At 32.1% G+C, this 18956-nt stretch overlaps 1 protein-coding gene, 1 long non-coding RNA gene and 1 pseudogene across 3 annotated transcripts; 1 reads left to right on the forward strand and 2 right to left on the reverse strand.

Annotated features, from left to right (window-relative positions):
* Window positions 1773-3686, reverse strand: LOC104788093. Of its 2 annotated transcripts, none has more exons than XR_768123.2 (3): window positions 3407-3686; window positions 2973-3262; window positions 1773-2869 (listed from the first exon to the last, which is right to left on the reverse strand). It is a non-coding gene; the product is annotated as an uncharacterized LOC104788093 (long non-coding RNA). The 2 variants fall into 2 exon arrangements; XR_768121.2 differs by having other exon boundaries at window positions 3402-3686.
* On the reverse strand, window positions 10333-13389 carry LOC104788094 (terpenoid synthase 6-like). Its single transcript, XM_010513777.1, is given in 9 exon segments — window positions 10333-10671; window positions 10775-11023; window positions 11290-11349; window positions 11351-11432; window positions 11938-12159; window positions 12239-12606; window positions 12609-12634; window positions 12769-13048; window positions 13129-13389. Coding segments are annotated over 9 exon segments (1875 nt in total). The 3' UTR covers window positions 10333-10344.
* On the forward strand, window positions 15848-18892 carry LOC104789751 (annotated as a pseudogene).

The raw sequence follows: 18956 nt of genomic DNA on the forward strand, positions 1-18956 counted from the left end.
TTTAGATTTTTAGTTCTATAATTTCAACTCACGGTATACCGCTAATATTTATTAAACAACTCAGGTTATTTATTAAACAACTTGTTTTTTACATAATATTAATTTAATCAACTTAATTAGACATGTCTATTACTCTAAACTAAAAACAAGAAGTCTCCAAGAGTACATAATAGAGAACGTGATTCTAAAGTTATATGTTAGTACCCGCGCTACGCTGTGAATTTATTTTTATATGTCTTTTTATAATTTTTTGTTTTATACTTTTTAAAGTCGTAATTCATAGGGTAATCTCAGTAAAACATGTTTTTATAGTTCTGTTTTTCTAGAAAAAAAATCCACACTATGCTGCCGGATATATTTAAAAGTTATTTTATTTTTATTTAAATATGAAAATGAAGGAGAATTGAAACTAATCTTGACAAAATATAATTTTTATGTCAACTTTTGTAGTTTTTTTTAGGTACATTGGAAATTCTTAAAGATATTTATATAAAAAATTTAGAGTAATTGCTACAATTTTAATAAAATACATTTCATAAAGGGGTAAAATTCTATTGTCTCTGTTTTTATATGGTTGTTTAAAGAAAAGTTATCGAAGTAAATTTAGATAAAGTTACCAATTTGTTTTTTATGTTACGGGATCCAAATCTTTATTTAATTATAATTTTTCAACTCAATAACACATGCCAGTTTCAATTATATCTCAAGTATTGCAAGCTTTCTTAATCAATCTTTATCAATTTCTAATCTCTCAATGCATATCTTCTTTTCACCATCCCCATGGAGCTTTGCTTCCTTAGTTATTTTATCGATCATAATCTTCTAGGACCTATGCTCTATATTACTTTCATATCATCATCACAAATTTGTGTTTTGCTTGCAGTTTATGAACAAGAACCGTGACCGATGTACATTCACACCGATTGCATTATTAAAAAACAGTTTGAAAACAGGTAAATAATAAAGAAAAATAACAGTTTTGTTTATTGAAAATTATGTTTGTTAAAATATAGAGCGTAATGCCTACTCTTATCGCAGTACCAACTGCAATTTCCAGTTGAAGAACTTTGACTCCATCAACTTTCTGCCAAGAGTTGAGACAAATTATGCAAAATTGCAATACATTAGACATGTTGCATGGCATGATTGGAAATCTGGTACCTTTGGGTTTGGGATGATCTCCAGTTTAAGTGCACCAGCTTCCACAATCTTTTTGATGGCTTTCAAGTGAACCCAACTGTAATAGTTAACAATTATGTGTCTCTACATATGTACTTGTTATTCTGAACGTTTTAGGGACTATAAAGCTACTACTTACAGTACATGTTATTTGTGTTGAAGATCTTGAATTTTTGAATTGATTTTAATTCATTTACTTACAGGAATACGAGGAATATCATTCATAGCCACAAACAAGTAGCTAGGGATAAGCAATTTCGGTTCGTTATCAGAGAAAGACAAATACTATCACCAATCGCGGGTTGTTTTTAGATTTTTTTATTTTCTAATTTTTTTTTGTTTTGTACTTTTTGAAATATATATATTTTTATGTTGTTTGGAATCAAAATCATATTTAATGAAATATTCCATTGTGTTCTATAGTAATTTTTTTTGTTTTTTTCGTTATTATTTGTTGCTTAAAGATTTAAAAGGTGACTAAAGAAGCATAAACACCACAGCTAGATTTGTGGTAGGGAGTTTCTCTCTCTTCTCTCTCTAAATTTTCCAGAGAGAGAAACTCTCATCTAAGGTTTCTTCGGGCGGCTGTTATGTTCCGACACGGTTGTCTGGTGGGTTAACCGTTTCATTTCGTCCAACACCGGTTCCTTTTGTGGGGGATTGGATCGGATTTTGGCTCCGTCATCGACCGTTTTCTCTAATGGTGGTGGACGGTTCTGTTCCCGGCATGCATCGGCCTCCACGGCGATTTCATGTCCGGCTATGCTTCCGGCATGCATCGGCCTCTTTGGCGATGTCATGTCCGGCTTAGATTCCAGCGTGCGTTGGTCTTCACGGCAGCGTTGTATCCGGCGGCTACTTATTTTTTTAAATCTCTTTGTTTTCCTTTTGTTGTTGTGTTTTTTAGGATTTTTTTAGATCTACCCTCTTTGAAGATTGAAAGTTTTTTCTGAAGAAGAAGAGTAAGATTTGCTTCGATGGAGTCTGTTCTCAGCTAATTGGAACTCGCCCTTTCCTGTTGGCGTAGATCGAGAGTTTTTTCTGTTGTTCGTCGGTGATTTCAGCCGGAAATGAAGTTTTCCGGCGATGCTTTCCGTTGCCGGTGACCGGAGACCTTCAGACTTCTACCTCTTCGTCTCGCACGTGTCCTCCCTGAAGCTTCTCTTGTGACACGTGTTCTGTGTTTTAGAGATTCTTTCTTCTGAGAAGGGTTTTCTAATTGGGCATGTGGGCTTTCATTTTTAGTTTGTTTGCATTCTAGACTTGTTTGTAGTTGAACTTTCGTTTTTAGTTTTTTGACTGTAATTTTGGCCAGTTTACTTGACTTAATACAATAAAGACACTCTTGTGAAAAAAAAAAAAAAAAGAAACATAAACACCATCTTTGATATTAATTAAAGTCTCATGCTTTCCTCTCTCCACTATGACTCCATTCTTAACCACCGCAATTACATCAGTATTCTTGGTAGTCGATAACCGATGTGCCACCACCATGTACGGTGGTTTGGTTAACCATAACCCGGTCCAATGCATCCTGAACCACACGCTCTGACTCGACGTCTAGAGCACTCGTGGCTTCATCAAGTAGCAACACCTTAGGATCTTTAACAATTGCTTTGGTATGGCTACTCTCTGCTTTTTGCCCACATGATAATTGAACTCCTCTTTCACCCACCATTGTATCATAGACCTGCAATAGTAAGTAAATCTTTCAGTCTAATATGAAACCATGGACTTAGGAATTAGGGCTAGACAATCTGTTTATTTGGTTTGATTATTCCGGTTAAAGTTACATGTTGTAGGCCACTGATGAAGCCATGAGCGTAAGATAGGTCAGCTGCAGATACGATTTCGGTTTTAGTAACATCTCCTCCTTTACCATAAGCAATGTTTGCTCGGATCGTTTCATTGAACAAAACAGGTTCTCGGCACACCAATCCGGTTTGTTGTCTTAACCATATCACATGAAATGTCTTGATCTCAACTCCATCAAAAGTGATCTGACCAGAATCAAGTTCGTAAAACCTCTGCAACAACGCAGTTGCTGTTGTTGTTTCCCTGCTTCCGCTCTCTCCAATCAAAGCTATTGTATGAAACAGAGAACCAAAAACAAAATGAGAGAATTTAGTCACATAATAAATTAGTCAAGTGTCCTTGGTTTATCGACAAACATGGACAATAAAAAGAAAAACAGAAGGAAAGGGGAAGAGGAAACCAATCACCTTACTTTCTAAATGGCTCCAGCTTTGCTCTTCACCAAAAAGATCGGATGAAATCTCCTAATTGAGCTTCAGGATTTCAACAGAGACTTGGCGACCATCAAACCGTAAGTTTCCTCTCTACAAAACATATACAACTCATTAAACTTTATAATTTCGTGAATGCTTATTGACACGAAGTTTTTACATAGTACTTGGTGACAAATACTAATTCTAAAAGGCATTCGTGAAAATTATATTGTTATAATTTCGTGAATCCTTATTATTCGTGAAAATACTAATTTTTATTTTTACTGATGTGTAACACTGGAGAGCAATTCCTTTTTTTTTTTTATTGTATTGTTATAATTTTATTGGTTGATGTGTCAACTTCTCTTTCAACTAAAAAGGATGATGTGTCAACGTTGGAGAACAATCCCTTGAATTTGATTTTACTAGCTAGGGGAAATAAATAACGAAATGCACCAAAAACGTAAAGATTGATACATACGTACATTGCATTTACGTGGAACTTCTTTCTTCTTTTAAAAAAAAAAATAATATTTACGGCTAGCTTAATGATATAAATCACATACACTGATAACAAATATGTAGGGTGCATAGTTTTTTTCTTTAATCTATGAAATATAGGGTTCTAGTTGATCGTTATATATTAGCCATCTACAATATCCTCATTCTTTTGCTCTTCGTTGGCCACTATAACCGTTTTAATTAGTAAAAAACAAACATACAAGTTCCTAAAAAGTTATTAGTTTAAGTTATATATTTTTTCCTCCTGGATTCTAATTCTAATTACAAAATAATGTATGAAAAACCATTTTCTTCATATGGATAAAAATGGTTGTAAAAAATATAAATGTCATTGTTTTTCCCGACTCGAAAATATATGATACCTAAAGCAAACTAAGAACTGATGCCCCAAAAAAATTGTTTGACATAATAAAATGACACTAGGATTTAACCCGTGGTATACTGCGGGATAATATTTTTAATTTTAAAAATTTAAAATTTATATTGTATTTATTTGTTATTTTATTATTTTATTATTAATTTTTAAAATATAAAATTTTACAGGTATTTGATATAAGTATTCAAAGTATATGATTTTTGTAGTGTTTTCAAGGTTTTAACCCGTGTGTTATATGTATAATACATTTATCTCCGGGTACACATCTAAAAGTGTTTTAAAAAAACAATTCCACTTAACTCCCTATATGGGATTAATGCCAACCCGTCTCACCAAAATCAAAATAAGTTTTTGTGTAAAAAAAATAATCAAAATAAATTTTTTTATCAAGTTTAATTATGTTAATTGTTCTACCAAATTAACATATTTTTATAGTTTATAATTTCCATGTCAATATATATAGTTTATGATAATTAATAGAATTTTAATATTTTTGGTAACTCCTCAAAAAAAAAAAAACCAAATTATATGGGGTTTTCAACATATTCAATGTGACATTTGATAATTAGATTTTCGGTTTAGAAAATTTATTAGTGTTAATATAATTATGGAGATTGTAAACTTTTGTTATGGAAAATCTATTGTATATCATTTAAATTTGAGAGATTCTAGCATCCATAAAAATAATTTTGGCGATTTAATGGGTTAAAACTTGTGGGTAGAGTTGTTTTTGGAAAAATCGGAATGTATAGATGTTGTTAAGATTTTATGGCAATAAATGTAACAAATGTTGGTCAATTTAAGAAAGTTTAGTATTTCAGTTTTTCTGCAATATTATTTATGGAATTGTTTTAGGGGTTAATATTGTAAAAAATAAATTAAATAAGTAAAACTTTAAGGGCATAAACCAAAATGTACTTCAAAAATGTTAATATAGATAAAAGTTTAATATGTTTACAAAAGTTGAATATAAACAAATGTTGGGTGTTCAAAAAAATTAATATAAACAAACAAGCAAAACAGACAGGAAAAACTATATTCTTATAACTTTATCTGAAACTAACTTTCATCATTTAATTATTAAGTAATTGTATATTAATTCTTCTGATCTGTAATAATAAAAATGAACCACATAGATTGGCAAACTTGAGAGAAAAAAAAAAGAAATAGAAGAAGACAAAATAATTAGTTAAATTATTGAGTAAATAATTATTTAATTTAAGTAATCTTACAAAAGAATATTAGTAAAAATAGTTTTTTAAGAAATAATGGAAGAAAAAAACTCGTTTTTGAATTGAATGACAGTTGAGGGGATTCGAACAAGAGAGGGGGCAAAGAGAACATCACTTGAACAGTATAACCACTAGACTATTAGACAATTTTGACAATTGATGCCCATAAAACCTTATATAAAATCTGCTTCCGGAAGCCCTTACTTGTTGAGCTTTTCCTAATTAATGAGTTTTGCCATTTTAATTTGGAGGTTATTAAATCAGCAAAACATATATAAAAATGACGAGAAAACATTTTATAATAAAGGATTACGGTAAAATGGGCCATAAACGTGAATGGGGAATCTATATTTTTGGAAATCAAGTAACCCATCATAATCACTTCCTTAATTAAGGAAGTGTTCAGTGTCGAGCATGCTGTACACTTTAATCTGTCATGCGGTACGAAGGCAATTGTTTTGTTAGTATCGTTAATATTACTAATCTTATTTAACATGGATATCAGCCAATAAAAATGGATGTTAAATTTTAAAATAGCAGTATTAATTATTTAGTACCAATTTAATTGAATAGAAAATTTTATTTACCATTATGATATATATATATATATATATATATATATATATATATATATATTTTTATTCGTAAGTAAAACACACAAAATTTTTGAAGAAGATAATGAGTTTATTAAAATGAATTTCTGATTACTTGATGAGACTATTATTGTAGTTTTACTTATGTTTTGCTTGAATTTTATTTCTGTTTTACTTAAATATTACCTATGTTTTGCTTAATTTTTTATTATGTTTTACTTTGTAAATTCTAAGGCATGTAACTATAAGTGAACTGTGAATATATAAAAAATCTGAAAAATCCATATATAATCAACTTCAGAACGTATGGATTGTTTTCTACACCTTTGAGTAAGCAAAGACTAAAAGTCTAATATAATACAACTTCTGTAAGATGAGAGCAATCTTAATAAGAGAGACCACAACTTCTAGCAGTAGTATTTGCATTTGAAAATCCCTTTTCCACGTCAACGAGAGATTCTCATCTCCAACGGTACCAATTACGTCCAAGACACAGCATGTGAAAAATACAAACCATGGTTATAATTTAGAGATATTTAACAATTATACCACATTCAAAACTCAAACTTTTCCAATGTATCACATTCGAAACTTTTTTTTCAATGTACCACATCTGCTCATGACAAAATGACTATTGTATCCTCCGGTGTGGTTGTGGTGTCGTTGTGGACATGTTTTGATGGACCAGATCCAGTGATATGTCTATGAAAGACGTTGTCCACAATCCAGCCAGGTTTACACTGTGGACCACACAATTTGGTTGTAGATGGATCAGATTTGGTGAACCAGTTCCTGTGGACCAAATCTCTTTTTTTTTTTTGTAGACAAGTTGGTTTTATTGTTTGTGGACAAGTTATACTTAATTAGACTTTTAGATACTAAGTTTCATGGCTTGTATTGTACTAGTTTCACAACTTGTCCACAATGTCCACTTGTCCTCTATTAAATTTGTCATGCACTAGATGATTCACAAAAATTCTAGTAAACAACATTTTTATTAACTCGGTGGACCAGTTTTAAACTTGCACAAAGGAGAGACAACTAGTCCTTTATTTATTTATGTTCTAGACAAGTAATTTAAGCTAGTGGACAAGTTTGTACTCCTCAAATTGTCTACGAGACTTGTCATATTAGCAGGAGGGCAAAAACGTCATTCTACCTCACATTTATGGTAGATCAGAAAAGGAATCTCAATTGTGGTACATTTAGAAAGTTTTGTGAGAAATGTGGTATATTAAACTAAATTCCCTATAATTTATAAGAAAACCAACTCAAAACTCCAATCTTGTGTAGATGTTATACTTTTATGTTTATTTTTATTTTTACTGTAGGAAGACAAAAAAAAAAGTAGGTCTCAGAATTTTTGAGAGATTTGGTAAAAGCTTCTTCTAATTGATATATTCTACAACCATAACGTTCCATATCTATAAACATATATTCATTCGCTCTAGAAGAATAACACAATTCACTTTTTTTTTTTTGGTTGAAGCACACAATTCACTTAATTAGCTAAGTATACTGCAACACTATTCCAACCATTCTACAAATTAAATTAGGGATCAGACTTTTCAGATTCCTAACATTTGCAAACGGTTTTGATTTTCTAGTTAAAGTGAATATCCAAATGGATGCTTGTATAATGGAAGGAGAAAAAAAAACAAAGGATTGGTAAATGTAACATGCAGAAGATTTTTGACTTATAAATAAATCCATATATAATCAAGCTTATAAATACAATCCTAATTGAAAAAAAAAATCGAAAGTTTAGAGCTGACTGTTGATTCCACTACAAACAACAAGATCCTCGGTCGTGAAGGTTGTATCAACACAACTTGTTAGTTAGTAGCTTTAGCTTCTTCTTAATTTTTTTTTTCTCTCTATTTGCTTTCTTTCTTTTGTTTTTTTATCTCATACGAATTTATTTTCGTATCAATTAATTTATAAACAGAAGCTCATTTCTTTCGATTAGATCATCTATTTTATTTTTTGTGCTCTAAGTTTTTACTTTATTATCTTTAGTTTGTTGAAATTATTTTGTATTCATTATTGGATTGCTATGTTTAGGCCCAACCGTGTGGTGCATACTTTACAAAACGTGTTTCCAAAATATAAAATATAAAATTACGAGCAAACATTTCTTAGAGCATCTCTAATCTATATCTTCATTTTTTTTTTCTTTATTTTGGAGTAACTTTCTTTATTTTAGAGATGGAATTTACTCCAACCTATTTTGCTGTGGGTTGGTTTTTTATTTTATTTTTCTTATATTTATTTTTGTTTTGTTTTTTGATTTCATAATTTAACATATGTTGTTTAGAATAATTTTCATAATTTTAAAATAATTTCAGTGGTAATTTCTTTTTTTTGGTTATTATTATTTACATCATCATATGATACATAAACTTTTAATTTCAAAATTTTAATTTTTGAATATATTTTTAATTTTGTCTTAAGTTAAGGGATTTCATCCTTAGTTATTGATTTGTTTTCCACTAACAATTCACAAACTGAAAGAGATTACTCTTTGATGTCTACATTGTAAATGTTCTTGATTGATCTCTTACGAGTACTTTAGGTTTAGTCACTTCAACCTTTGTCTCCATAATTTCATATAACTTATCTTTTTTTTTTCATTCAATAACTGTAACACCATCTTTTAACAATACTTTCCTGTACTCTATTCATCACTTTTCTGATTTTACCGGCAACCAAATTAGGTTACACAAATATTGCTTTTCTTCTATCTATTTCTTCGAACTTTTGCCGAAAATCATATGGATTATGCTAAAGGCTAAAGGCTAAAGATCCTTCTCGGTGTTTAGCTGCATGTGTTACTAATCATATTTCTATTTCCTCTTCAACAAAGTCACTTTCGCTTAGGTGTTAATACAGAGCAATTTTCTACACAAACCTCTGAGTATATTGATAGAAGTTTAGAAAGAAACTATATAACACATGATTTTTTTTCAAGAAAATAGATTTAAGAAATAACCAGAAGCAAGAAACACACGAAAACAATCACAACTAAGTTCAAACCAGTAATAAATAAAATAGAAATCGAAGCCACAAGAAATGACGATTATAGCCTGTAAAAATAGTCTTCTAAATTTGTAATATGCTAATGTGAATAACAATTCTTAAAAAGAAAGAACCTGAAAAGTCTGTACTTCATCTCTGAGAATATTTTTCTTTTCATAACCTTGTTTTCTTGCTAATTTCAAAGCGGTTTCTACACCTTCAGCACTAGTGTTCATAGGAATCACCATACATATCAGGCTATATATGTTCTTTGATATCAAGTTTCATAAGTTTTTGATAATTGAATTTGTATTTTTAGTATTATTTCTATTTTTATATGATACTTGAGTTTTTAATTTCATAAATTTAGTTTTACATATATTTTAAATTTTATTATGTTAAGAAATAAGTTTTTGTTTCTTTGACTTGAAAAATATATTTTTCTCTTACTAAAGCAATACTGAATATTTTGGATGTTAATATAGTTAATCCAGAATGTTCAGTTTTCGTCAAACCAAAAACTTAGATGTGTATTTGAAAAATTAAAGTATCTTCCAATGAAATTAAAATTGGATTTTTAATTTAGATTTTTTTTGTTTGTTGTTAATATATGTTTTTTTGTTGCTCTTTTTTGTTGATGCATTTTTTGTTCTTATTTTTATGAAATCATATAGTAAAGTAATATTTAAGTTTTCTTGTTTTTGATTTACGGTGCTTTGGAACATCAGCATATTTATACTTGTATTGCCTTAACCTAACTCTTACACTAAACAAACTCATTTACATCTATGGGTCTTTACTACAATAATGATCTAATGGCATTTTTCTTTTAGTGACCATGTTTATTCTCCTTTACTAGACCTAGTTTTTTAATTGGTTTAGAGATCTTAGATGTATTAATTCAAATGTTTTTATTGGCTATTAATTTTAACTGATGTGTCAACACTCAATACCAACTTGAATGTTAAAGCTGCATATGTGTCATGCTTTGGTGAAAAACATCCAAATTTTATTGTATTGATTGATTGTAAAACAATTTAGATAAAAAAAAATGTTTATATAGTAGTAACTAGTGAGAGAATATGAGATTTAGTCCGGATCAGACCTAAAATTTGTAACAAAGAAAATATGGTTTATAAAAAAAAAAATACGGTTTGCCCGGATTGTGATTTGTGATGATTGGTCTGTAAAACTGATCAATTCTGTTTTTTGGCCAACTTTTCTTTAGGAGTACCGATGAGATCGACATACAAAGAGGTGATATAGTCTTTGATCTTCTCTCCAGCGAAGGTGTACCCATCTCCGTACTTGTAGATCACATCTCCTAAGCGTCCATAATTCAAAACAGGCCTTAGGATATGAAGCGGTACAAAACTGGCTGCCTTCAAGAACTCTTCGTTCATGACCTTAGACATGTGGTTAGTCCTTTTCTCAAACTCAAGACACGCTTCTTCCTCAGTTACTATATATTGCTTCGTATAACAGTTGGTCCCATTAGCAATATCTCCTCTCTCCATCTCCTCCTGATACACACATGACACACATATAGTTCGATGATGTTTATAATTGGTAATAACATTTTCTCATATAATTTTCATTTTAATTGACTTAATTATTTTATGGTACCTTAAAGGTAGATATATCATCTCTGAGACGAGATTTTGCAATAAGAGCGTGGGTGAGTTTTGGTCTTGACCTCAGCCATTCATAAATTTCGTCTCCTGCAATATCTCCCATAGCAATGAAGGTGATTGCTAGCAGCACTTGACCTGCGGTCGAAGACATCCCAACCTCTATGTACTCTTCATAGCTTGGCACATGGCCTGTATTTGACCATTCGGCTTCTTTCAGGTACGCTTTCATGACTATCTTGAGCTGCAAACGTTACATAACTACAAACCATATGTAACCTTATTTTTTTAGTTCTATGTAGAAAATTATGTTTTTAGGGTAAACTTTTAAAGCTTAATAATAGTTTTAGGCTAAAATCCACACGAAAAGCATACAGAAGATAAGCATTTCAAACATCCAAATGTCCTTATTAATTTGTGACATATAAGAGACTGGTGTTGTTTGGATACTTTAATAGCTAGTGACAATAGTTTGGGAAATAAGATTTGAAAGATAAGATGAAACAGTACCTGCTCATATGCGTATTGCATAATAAAGCATCTTCTTTCTGAACTCACATTTTCTTTGAGTCCCTTCTTTAAACATGTCAAACATTGTTCTAAAGACAATTTTGAGATAGTCCGGTAGTACATCTAGGTCGTCATAATCCCACCTTTATTTAATAGTAGTATATCAATAGAATTAATTAATTATTTTAGGGATCAAATTTAACGATTTAGAATTTAATCAAACACCAACAATATTGGTTTTTATATGAAAGAAATGACCTTTTATATACTTTGTCAAACTATGAAAGAAAAAACAAAATTGGTGTGTTTTGTGAAAATTACTTTTAAATTCATCCCTAGTAACTATTTTTTTTTCCTTTTTTCCGTTTAGTCGTTTTTCCTAGAGATGCTCTCAATTAAAAATTAAAAAATAATAATAAAGAAACCAAAAAGTAAGAAAAGTTTCTCCATTGAGCATCATAAGAATTGTTTCTATGACGTATGGCAGTTTATTTATTTTTTTGAATCTACGTATGGCAGTTTATGATTAGTCAATTTTTTTTTTATAGATTTATTATTTAAATATATAATAATATTTAAAAATAATAACTAAAATACATTATTTTGAGCGATGCTCATTGTTGCTGGCGATGGAAATGGTCTACGTACCTGTCAACGGATTGAACAAGGCTCTTAACTTCGTCAAGAGTACCATATACATCAAATGTGGTGTCCACGATGTCAAATACAATGAGGGCTTTGGCCAGCATGATCCGCGCAGCTGAATACTGTGGCTCGTAATAAATCCCAGTCGCCCAGAAATAAGGCTCCGCCAATCTCTCTCTAAAGTAATTTGGTATCTTAGATACTAAATCTAGATCCCTCCACCATCTGCATACATGCATACATCTAATTTAGTCGTGTAAAATTATCATAAATAATATATATGAATAGCATGATATATACATACTCTGTAAAAGTTTTTAGATCTTGAATGTAATGCAGCTGCATGAACCTAAAGTTGAGCTTGGCCAACTTTAGTAACATTTCATTGTGATCAGTTTCTAGTTCGTAGAAGCCAATATATTCCCTTGCCACCAAGACTTCCAAATTGAAATTCTGAGGTATATACAGAGCAGCTTGTATGAGCTTAGTGATGTGTGGGTGATCTGTGGCTTTGTCGCCGCCTACCACAAATAACTCCAAGTGTTTTTGTGTGAAACTCATTGCTTCTTCAAGTATATCTTCTGTCGTTGTCCCAAAGTGCGACGCTTCATAGAAGCTTAGCATACCTCTAACATCATCCGTTAGACATTTCTTAAAATTTCCATTGTCTCCTTCAGTCCTTTGAACCTGTTGAATATATCTACACAAATATTTGTATATATAGATTAACAGTTACTAAAAACATGTTCAAAATGGTCACATCAGATCAACTAAAACACAGCTTAGCTTGAACCAACCAACTTAGTTAATTAGTTCGAAGACAAAGATCCTCACCCGGAGTTATGTTGTGACCGTATAACCTGAAAACCCTAAATATATCAGAAACTGTGTACAGATCATCTTCCTTGCTGTCGATGATCATGTCGTCGATATTCTCGAAAGCATCATTTAAGAATTCAACAATCTTAGCCTCAAAATGGTAAGAGACTCCAAGACTAACAAGCGTATGGATCAAACAAGTTATCTGCTTTGCATCAGCACCGTTACAAGGGAGCAGCATGGCATTCACTATAGTTTTAAGTGTCTCTATCTCTCTCGAAAGATCATCCATTTCCTGTAAAGAGTTGACATTTTCTGGTAAGTACATGATCATGAGTACTATATATTTATAATTAAGAGGGCTTATGAAAGTACCGTGTGATCCACGGAAGCAGAGAGGAAGTGATGAGCCCATAGACTTGGTGGATACGGAGTAAACGGACGAGCCGTCGAGTTATCATCTGTAGGATTAGTCGTTGCTCGAACTAAGCACAATTTTTTTGGAGATTGGTTCCTAGAAAAAGACAGTGACCCAAGAAGAGGGTAGGGGTAGGGAGAGTCCAAGTTTAGCCGCCAACATGAACGACTAAGGACAAGAGCTTGAGAATGAGATCCATATTTTGTTATGGCCTCCATTTTGCTTTTGGACTTTTGGATTTGGGGAGGTAGACAAAAGTTATAGGCATTATATAATTTTTTTTAGTATTATTAACAATTTGTCCTGTTTAATTAATTGCTACGACTCTGTGACTGTGACCAAAACCATATGTTTGTGGTTCTTACGTGCCAATATGTATGGATCTACAGATCTATTTAGAGGTCTTTTTTTTTTTGGGGTCATATATAAAGAGGTCTTTTTTTTTAATTAAAATTTTATAACAAACCATAAATTAAATGTTCTTTTTTTTTTTTTTGACAACATAAATTAAATGTTCATTGTATAATAAGTGCTCGCAGCACTTCCACAAGGAGAAAGATATTTTCTTTGGTTCCACTCCACAACATGCATCCTTTATTAGTCCTCTCTATATTCTAATATATCATACTATTACTATTACTAGGTGGGTGCCCGCGTTATGCGCGGGTTGTTGTTTCCATTTGTGTTGTTTATTTTTTGGTTTCGTATTTTTATGTTTTGACGTTTATTTCTAGGATATTTTGTGTATATTTTTAATTTATGTATGTTTAATAGCAGTCGTCTCAACCAATATTTCATACTCTGTAATAGATGCAATAGATGTTTGAGGAGTAGTAGGATACCAATTCCTTCTTCTCAACAACCGCATAAACAACAATATCAAACACCTTCTTTTCAACCGCAACAGTTCCACCTGCAGCAGTTGCAGCAACAACAACTACTACTAAAAACACTCAAATACAAAATTACATCATCTGAAGAAGTATGTATAATCCAGTTGAAAATAATAAGCAAGAGTCCTCACAAAAACAAACAAACTTCACTAACCAACATCTTGTCTCAATAATTTTAGGCCCTAGGTGAACTAAATTTTTTAGACCTCTTTCACAGTAATTTTTTTTTGTCCCCTTTTTTCAAAGGTTTTTTTTTCTGAATTTTGGAGTGGACTCTTGGATTTTGCCGCTCCTGCCACCCCCTTGAGCTGGTTAACATTGAGAGGCTTTTGAAAAGATTTGCGAGACTTTTGTGTTATGTTATTAATTTAACTTTAGATTGAGAAAGTGAGGTTGCTTCTAATATGCGATGAGGGTAAGTGCATACACCCTAACCAAAAACCCTCAAAGAACCTCAACTGTAACATACCATAGCAATCATATCCAATACTCTGGATCAAGCTATTGTACTAAGAGTTGCTACACAAAAATATCAGACAAAAATGTAGGAAATGAGAATGAATCAATACAATACAAACCACACACAAAAAACTTACAAACAACAAATGGTCAAAGATACACTTAAAATATGAAACTTTAAGATCGAGCATGTCAGAATTGAGGTTACCTTGAAGACGGTTCTAAATCTATCTTCACCAAGTTTGTGAGTTGGGTGAAAATCTTTGGTCGCGGAAACTAACTTGAAAAGAGACATATTTGGTTTTGCTTCTACTCAAATTACCTCCGTCTCAAAAACTTTTTCTCTGGTTTTGTGATAGAAAATTGACTGACATTGGAAAATCAAAGAGAGATATCCAAAGAAGAGAGAAAGAGGAAATGAGAGAGAGAGAGAGAGCCTAACTCTCCAAATGTATTGCATTTCTACTTTGGGTGAAAATTGTGGCAAATCCATTATAATTACGCTCTAGTTTGAGACAATTATAAAGGATATATTGGTGGTGATACACGGAGTCTCTGTTACAACGTGAACACATCAGCCGCTACTCTCTCTCTCTATATGGGTTGAGGACGAAAAGCATATGGTGTGAAGAAGAAGAAGAGCGAGACTTTTTACCTTTTTTGATTCGGTGTGCCAAAAATTTACGAGTAGAGAAAAGTTGATGTGGAACCGAGAATAATTATCATCGGTTCAAAAATATGAGCTGTATTAATTGTTATATTTTGATTGGCTAGCTGTTTTAAATTAGGTGTCAGCTCCAGGTTGTTCTAAAATGCTGAGGTGGCATGCAGAGGGAGAGAGTTAGCCAACTTTCATATTATAGATTTAATGTTCATATTATAATAAAATCTAAAATTAAATTAAAAGTCCATTCATATTATGTTCATATTTTAATAAAATTTCATATAATTAATAAATGCTTAATGATTTTTTCAAAAAATAATTAAATTTATAAATTTAATTAACTGATTTATATTTGCAATCAATAAGTGTACACATATCAATTTTTCATATAAGCAATGAAAATATAATACATGGTTTAGTTATATATGTTTAACGAAAAGGAGAAAAATGGTTTGCTATGTGTTGGGGAGCTTCTTTCAACTTCATAGTGTAGGATTAATATATTCGAAAATAAGAAAGACTTCCGTAAATATCGAGTCAACTTATAACACATTTTCTTCAATTTTGTTTTGTTTGCTTTAATAAACATAATTCTACTAGAAAGAGGAAAAAAAAATATATATATATATATATATATATATCACTAATTAATTCACTACAATGGAGAGGAGAGGAAGATCATCTCATTCTAACGGTAAAGGTGGTTCTATGCATTTTTTGAAGAAGGATTCGTCGTTTTACGGTGGTCATGGGATTGTTGGAGCTCAGCAGTTCCTTTGAGATGTGGTTTGGCTTTTGCTCAGAAGTATTCTAAGGATGAAGCTGTTACCTTTACTTTGTATGGTGATGGATGGTGCTGCGAATCAGGGACAGTTGTTTGAGGCTTTGAATATTGCTGCGCTCTTTGGGATTTGCCAGCGATCTTGGTTTATGAGAATAATCATTGTCAGTGACTTTACTTTGTCTTTGTGGAATGTGTTTTGTAATGGAGTTAGTTTTGAAGTTGATTGGATTGCTCTGAATGCAGATGGGATGGGAACGGCTGAGTTGATGTCGGCGAAGTCTCCAGCTTATTTTAAGCGTGGAGACTATGTTCCTGGCTTGAAGGTGAGACTGAATGATGCAATGTAGATATGCCTTTATTGGTTGTTGTATAAAGAATTTTGTTCTAACTTAGAATTCTACTCAAGTTAAGATATGGGGGCCCATGAAGATGGAGTTAAGGATCAGAATTTACACACAAATTGAAAGAGGAAGGATGAACCTTTCTATGATATTTAAATCTGTTATGCGTTCAGTTGGGTTTAGGTGATGAGATTGTGTTCAGTCTCTATCTTTGTAGTTTGACTTTGACATATTTGATGTGTCTGCATTTTATAGGATTTTAACCATAGTTTTTATACTTGTTTTGAGTCTTTTGTTAGGTCCAAGTGTGCTTTCAGAGTATTTTTTGTCTTTTGTGAGTGTCTGTACAGGTTCTAGGCTACTTTGGAAGGAAACTGAGTGTTTTGGGGATGAAAACAAGCATCTGAAGCCAACTTGGTGAAGACTGATCGGACTAGCAAGCAGATGGGGCAAACAGAGAAAAGCATCCAGGATCGGCTGATCCGCATTCGGGATCGACCAGTCCCGAACCCGAAGCAACTTTTCCTTTTTTGTTTTAAACCGACTTTTAGGGTTTTATTTTGATATTTAAGTTAGAGGCACGGTCTCCAGAGACATAAGCTTTATTTTCTGAGACTATTTTGTATTGAGAGCTGAAGAGAGAAGATCTCTAATCCTTCTTGACACTTTGGAGAAGATTTCTAAACCTTATTTTCTATTCTTTTGGCTGAGTAGTTTCACTGTTGGGTTTAGGGTTTCAGAAAGGGTATTTATGATTTATTGATGCTAGATTTGTTAGATTAGGGATTGATCTTATTGTTCTTCATCTATTGTTGTTCTTAATGCTTAAGCTAGATTGATCACCTAGATTAAGATCTTAGGTTTAATTCATCGGGCCACCAAAAGTGTTGTTGAGTTTCTTGAAAAGAACATAGGTGAGCAAGGTGATCATTAGCCAACGAAAGTTGAAGTTAAGGCACCTTGTGAACTTATCAAACCTGAACTTATTGCTTGCTAGGATTGCTAGATTCAAACGACGGTTTAGAGTTTAATCAATTCCTTGCATAGATAACTAACGCTGCGACAGTAGGTTAGTTTTACATTCGAGATTTGAGTTCAAGAATTGTGTTTAATGCATCCTTATCTAATCATCTAAATTCGTGATCATAGTCCCTAATGATTCCCTGCGCCCAATGTTTCTCTTTTGATTTAAAACACTCTTTTATTTACTGCTTTTTGTTAGTCACTTTCAAACACAAACTTTTCCATTGTCTTAGCTATATTTGATCTTGATAATTTCATAGTATAATTGTTTGGTCTCTGTGGATTCGATCTTGAAGTGTTACAACGATACCACTAGATCGTGGTGGAGTACACATTGGGTTTTAATTGACCTGTTGATCAATGTTGAATCATATCCATGTTTAATTTTCTGGTTTGAGGTAGTGTGACTTTGAAGCTAAGTTAGCTAAGTTGTGATCATCTTCTGTGTTGTGTGTACTAGGTGGATGGTATGGATGCACTGGCTGTGTAGCAAGCGTGCAAGTTTGCCAAGGAACACGCACTCAAGAATGGACCTATTGTAAGTTTCGTTCAGTCACATTACAGTTTCTCAAAATCAAATTGGAATAACTCCAATAATTCTAAGAAATGAATAAAAATTGTGCTTACATGTGTGGGATTTTTGTTTTGGGCCACTTTGCTTTGCTAACAACATTGATTGCTTGAATTGGCTGGGATTCTGGATTGAATGAGGTTGTGTTTTGAAAGAAAACTGTTTCTGTAGTATCTCTGTTTATCCCGCAGAGTTACAATGTGGGCATCTGTTTTATCTCTTTGATAACAAGTGCCGCTAGTGTCTAGTGATTGTTGACTGTTATTTCCATGTAAAAATGACAGCACATGATTAATACGCTACTATCAATTGGTACAACTCACAAGATAACGTCAACGTCTCTAGAATCCTCTATAAAACATTTCTGGCATGTAGTTGTTTATGAAGTTCTACCTGTTCTGCTCTTATCAACACGTCGTCATTTAAGGGGAATGACCATCATACGTTACCTTTGTTTGAGCAGATCCTTGAGATGGACACATATAGGTACTATGGTCACTCTATGTCTGACCTAGGAAGCACTTACCGTACACGTGATGAGATCTCAGGTGTGAGGCAGGTTAGTTACTAGTATCTTCTTTCATAGTAATGCTGGTCAATCATTAAGAGTTTGAAACTTTTAATCTGTATACATGTACCTTAAGGCATGCCCAACGGTAGTTTCTTTTAGGAGTTCTATTAATTAAAAATTAAAAAGTAATATAATAAAGGAAGATAAAAATTGAGAAACGTTTACCTTCTCATTTCATAACCGTAAAAATCGATTCTCTGGACATGTGGCAGTTTATAATAAGTTAATTTTATTTTTCTAGATTTATTATTTAAATATATAATAATATTTAAAAAATATTTAGAATATATTATTTTGAGTAAAAAATATTTAGCTCTTATGACTTAAGGTGTGAGATCCAGTCGATAAAGTGAGAAAGTTGATCATATCTCATGACATAGCTACTGAGAAAGAGCTAAAGCTAAATGTGAGCTAAAGGTATGTGATTACCTTTCTAGTCAACACTTACATAAATTTTCGTTGTGGTTACTCGCATCACA

Source organism: Camelina sativa, chromosome 5 (genome assembly GCF_000633955.1).
Source record: "Camelina sativa cultivar DH55 chromosome 5, Cs, whole genome shotgun sequence".
NCBI lineage: Eukaryota > Viridiplantae > Streptophyta > Magnoliopsida > Brassicales > Brassicaceae > Camelina > Camelina sativa.